We start from the raw sequence: 5000 nt of genomic DNA on the forward strand, positions 1-5000 counted from the left end.
GACGCTTACTGGCTTATTGGCTGTTTTATGATTACAGTATTTGCCTACTGCTTGAACTGATGCTTAGACCAAAATAGCATATTGTTAAGTTGTTGGTAACATAACTTAAACACAGTGTGTCCGTACCTTAAACAAAAGTTCTGCTTAACACTGTAGTAGCAATTCAGCAACACACATTTTGCTTTATGCTACACACTTACTCATGGTCACTGCACACTTTTTCCTTCATAAGACACTCCATTAAAAAATGAACACTCATCATTGGGAAAACACATCTGTTAAAAAAAACAAAACACACTGATGTATGACAAGATTTAGGCACCGACAATAAAACACATGCTTTCAAAATTAACCACTATTCTGCCAGTTACAAAGTTGCATTCTTTATATTACATTGCACTTAATTTATTTTGCATGTATTTGTTTTACTTTGATTGCTTCTTTGCTAAATTCACACCTTCCTACACTCAAACAAAACAACAAATAGCACAACGGTACTAAAGAGTAGAATATGGAGTATGGCATTGACTGACTCACATACTGTAAAACCTAGCCTGATGCCCGGAGTAGCCTTTTGTCTTCATCATCACATATTAGGTAGGAACATGATAGTTAGAAATACACGTAATAGTATAATTTTCAGAACACAACCAAGCAAGCACTTGAGCAAACTGACTGAACATGATATAATTTTGATGACGTCATGTAGATGTCAGCTGCATATTGTGTCTGGAAATGTATTGTATTTCATGAAGAATACCTCATACCCAAACAAACAAAGTATATTGACTATGTTTTTCATTACAGCATGTTGACATCAACCACATATTTATATCATATTTAGATGTTTGAAAATTTGTGAATATACCCCATACACAAACAAATGGTCCAGTTTTGTAATGTACAGTATTGCATTTTGGGGTCTTGTGAAGATGTACATTCTGTGAGTCGGAACACACTGTTACAAAAAGAAAGACTGCTGTGTTTTGTATAAAGTAGACAACTGTTTTCACGTTGATCTAATTTGTTTTCTCATTTGGTGCTAATGTGTGTCTTTTGACATGAAAGTGAGGTTTTGACAAAAGATTGTTAAGTTTTTATGGCAATTTTCAGGTTTTGAAAGCAGAGTTTCATGTCGACATATATGTGTATGGTTTATCTGCAAGTGTTGAGAGTAATTGGTTTGTGTGTAGAGTTTTGACTCTATGAGTAAAATTTTGCAAATTGTGTGCAAGCAGTAGGCAAAAACTGTAAATTAGATTCCTTTATTGTCCCCAAGGGGAAATCTGGGGGGGGGGGGGGGGGGGGGGGGGGGGGCTGGCCCACTCTGGCCCCGATCTACACACAAAGAAAGTTGGCGTCTGCACCTTAACTTAGGATCGCTTGTTGCTTGGTGCAACTGCTCACCAAAAATAGTGATACAACGACAGTCAAAAAGATGAGGCGCACACAAGGCTTGCCGGTTCAAAAAGTGTATTGTGGCCGACAAATTAACAAAAGAAGTCAACGGAAAATATCTGGAGGTACAAACGTTTCGGATCTAGTCCATTATCAATGTCTCCAGTAGGAAGTATGTGGCGAACCTGCAAGCCTTGTGCGCGCCTCATCTCTTTGACTGTCCTAGTATCCCTATCTAGACACGCCTCTGTGTACCGCACAGCCTCATGAAGAACCCATGGGGCTTAACTGACAACCAGACACTCACATACATACCAGACAGTGGACTTCACCGCATGTGGTTAAGCGCACGCATCCGTACACACACACACACACACACACACACACACACACACACACACACACATACACACACAGACACACACAGACACACACAGACACACACACACGCGCACACACACACACACACACACACACACACACACACACACACACACACACACACACACACACACACACACACACACAGACACACACACACACACACACACACACACACACTGCTCCCTACTCACCGTAGAGTCCCATGTTCTTGGCGAATGACTGTGACAGCAACACACACACACACACACACACACACACACACACACACACACACACACACCCCTCCCTCCTCACCGTAGAGTCCCATGTTCTTGGCGAATGACTGTGACAGCAGCACGTTGTGTCCCTGCTCTATAAAGTGGCGAACGGCCCACGCGTCACGATCGATGTCACCGCTCGCGAAGCCCTGGTACGCCATGTCGAAGAACACCAGCAGCTTACGCTTCTGTAGACACACACACACACACACACACACACACACACACACACACACACACACACACACACACACACACACACACACACACACAGGTGAGGCAAAGTCATGATACACCATGTCGAAAAACACCAGCAGCTTACGCTTCTGTAGACACACACACACACACAGACACACACACACACACACACAGGTGAGGCAGTGGCAAAGTGAAAATCAGCAACCTCTTCATACACACACATCTACAGATGACACAGGGTCCCTCCCTCTCGCTGTCTCTCACACACACACACACACACACACACACACACACACACACACACACACACACACACACACACACACACACACACACACACACACACCTTGATGGCGTCTGCCAGTTCCCTCCACTGTTCCTGCTTGGGGTCGACTCCTGTGGGGTTGTGGGCACACGCATGCAGCATAATCACACTGCCCTCCGGAATTTTCTAGAAAAACACACACACACACACACACAGATAAATTATTAATTCTTTATTTTTCCATTAATGACACTGATGTGGCAATCATTACCTCATGTACAAACCTCCCTGTGTGTGTGTGTGTATATATGTGTGTGTGTGTGTGTGTGTGTGTGTGTGTGTGTGTGTGTGCATATATGTGTGCGTGTGTGTGTGTGTGTGTGTGTGTGTGTGCATATATGTGTGCGTGTGTGTGTGTGTGTGTGTGCATATATGTGTGCGTGTGTGTGTGTGTGTGTGTGTGTGTATTAGGTGTGTGTGTGTATTAGGTGTGTATTAGGTGTGTGTGTGTGTGTGTGTGTGTGTGTGTGTGTGTGTGTGTGTGTGTGTGTGTGTGTGTGTGTATTAGGTGTGTGTGTGTATTAGGTGTGTATTAGGTGTGTGTGTGTGTGTGTGTGTGTGTGTGTGTGTGTGTGTTACCGAGATGTCCTCCATGGCTCCAGTGTAGTCGAAGCCGCAGGTGTTGGGGTCGTAGTAGCGGTAGTAGAGTGTGGCTTGGGCCGTTTTTTTCTGTCCAAGCCCGGCCCTCAGCCGACAGAAAAGTGTTCAAATCCGACCCGAGCCCGAGACGAATTAAAATGTTTGTGTCCGAGCCCGTCCGAAGCCCGAGACCAGTGTCATAACAACAGAACCATGTGTGTTTTCTATGTGGCTTCCATATTTAATATAGCACGTGATAAATAGCCAGGAGTAGGCAGATACGATAGGATGAGGCACTTTGCAGTAGCCTAATTTAGTTGCACACGCATAGTAAGTATAAACACACACACACACACACACGTGACGGCGCACCTTATGTTTCTTTCGGTGAGACTAACCAGAGATGTTGGGTGCAGTGATCGAATGCATGGGAGGGGCGTGAGAGGATAAGAAAGGCGAAAACTAACGAATAAGTTTTGGATGCAGTCAGCGCAGCTATTGTTACGTTACTGTTGGTGAAAATAAATCCCTGCGAACGGCATGAAGCTGCCGCCTTATCGTTAAGAAGGATAGGCTATAAGTTAACCCCAAAAAACAGTAGAATGTTCGGCTGTTCGAATGCAATTTCCCCTGATATCCATGCGGTCAATATGATATCAGGAAAGGTTGCACGCGCATAGTTACAACTGTACAGTAAAAGTGACAATAATTAAGAACCTACGTGAAGGACATGACATGTCACAGCGGACAAAATAGTAACAGGAAACCTCTCCGCCCCTACCTTACTCCACGTAGCGTGTGCGCCTTCTTAGTTATCCATATTATGCTCCTTGCTAGCCCATGCTGAGACTGTGATCCTTGGCACGTAGCCTAATGCAGTGAAAAACTTAGTCATTTTAAGTTCAACCTTCAAGCCTCGAAGCCATACTAAAACATGGCCTACACTACAACAAAAGACCACGCGTTCACTGACAACTGTTGATTTGGCGCTTATTAAGAAAGCAAGTTGACACAGCATCCCTGCTCGGCTGACTCGAGTGGAGTGATTTATTCATCTTGTTGACACTGGTAACTGGCGCGTGCATACAGCCAATAATAATCTCTCGAGTAGCCTACCAACATTTTCATTTATGTATATTCAATTACTTATTTTTCAATCACAAAACTGCATTTGCATGAACTGAAACTTTTCCTCTGGTTGCTTGTAATTTTCACAATGTCTTTTTGCTTCATGCCCGAGTCTGACCCGAGTCCGACAGATATTCTATTTTTTTAATCCGAGTCCGGCCCGGCCCGTCGGGTTCCGACCAGGCCCGTCGGACTTCGGTCGGGTTGCCATGCTCTAATTGGTAGGCCTTGAGCTGCATGCATGTGTGTGTGTGTGTGTGTGTGTGTATATGTGTGTGTGTGTGTGTGTGTGTGTGTGTGTATATGTGTGTGTGTGTGTTTGTGTCAGTGTGTGTATATGTGTGTGTGTGTGTATATGTGTGTGTGTGTGTGTGGGTGTGTGCGTGTGTGTGTGTGTGTGTGTGTGTGTGTGTGTGTGTGTGTGTGTGTGTGTGTGTGTGTGTGTTACCGAGATGTCCTCCATGGCCCCGGTGTAGTCGAAGCCGCAGGTGTTGGGGTCGTAGTAGCGGTAGGCCTTCAGCTGCATCCCTGCGTCCCGGAAGATGGGGGTGTGGTTTCCCCAGGTGGGCTTGGGCAGGTAGACGTCACGCACCCCCTTGTGGAAACGAGACTACACACACACACACACACACACACACACACACACACACACACACACACACACACACACACACACACACACACACACACACACACACACACACACACACACAGAGAGAGAGGCTGGGCCA

The 5000-nt window shown here is 45.1% G+C and overlaps 1 protein-coding gene across 1 annotated transcript in view; it reads right to left on the bottom strand.

The window, feature by feature from the left end:
* The window catches only part of LOC134439541 (aspartate aminotransferase, mitochondrial-like), a 20923-nt gene that overhangs the window by 4322 nt on the left and 11601 nt on the right, over window positions 1–5000 (bottom strand). The window contains exons 5-7 of the mRNA XM_063189440.1: window positions 4718–4879; window positions 2584–2688; window positions 2077–2227 (exon numbers count right to left, since the gene is read on the bottom strand). Coding sequence (XP_063045510.1) covers window positions 2077–2227; window positions 2584–2688; window positions 4718–4879 — 418 coding nt within the window. The remainder of the gene's footprint in view (window positions 1–2076; window positions 2228–2583; window positions 2689–4717; window positions 4880–5000) is intronic.

The sequence above is a fragment of the Engraulis encrasicolus genome, chromosome 23 (genome assembly GCF_034702125.1).
Source record: "Engraulis encrasicolus isolate BLACKSEA-1 chromosome 23, IST_EnEncr_1.0, whole genome shotgun sequence".
In the NCBI taxonomy this organism is placed as follows: Eukaryota; Metazoa; Chordata; class Actinopteri; order Clupeiformes; family Engraulidae; genus Engraulis; species Engraulis encrasicolus.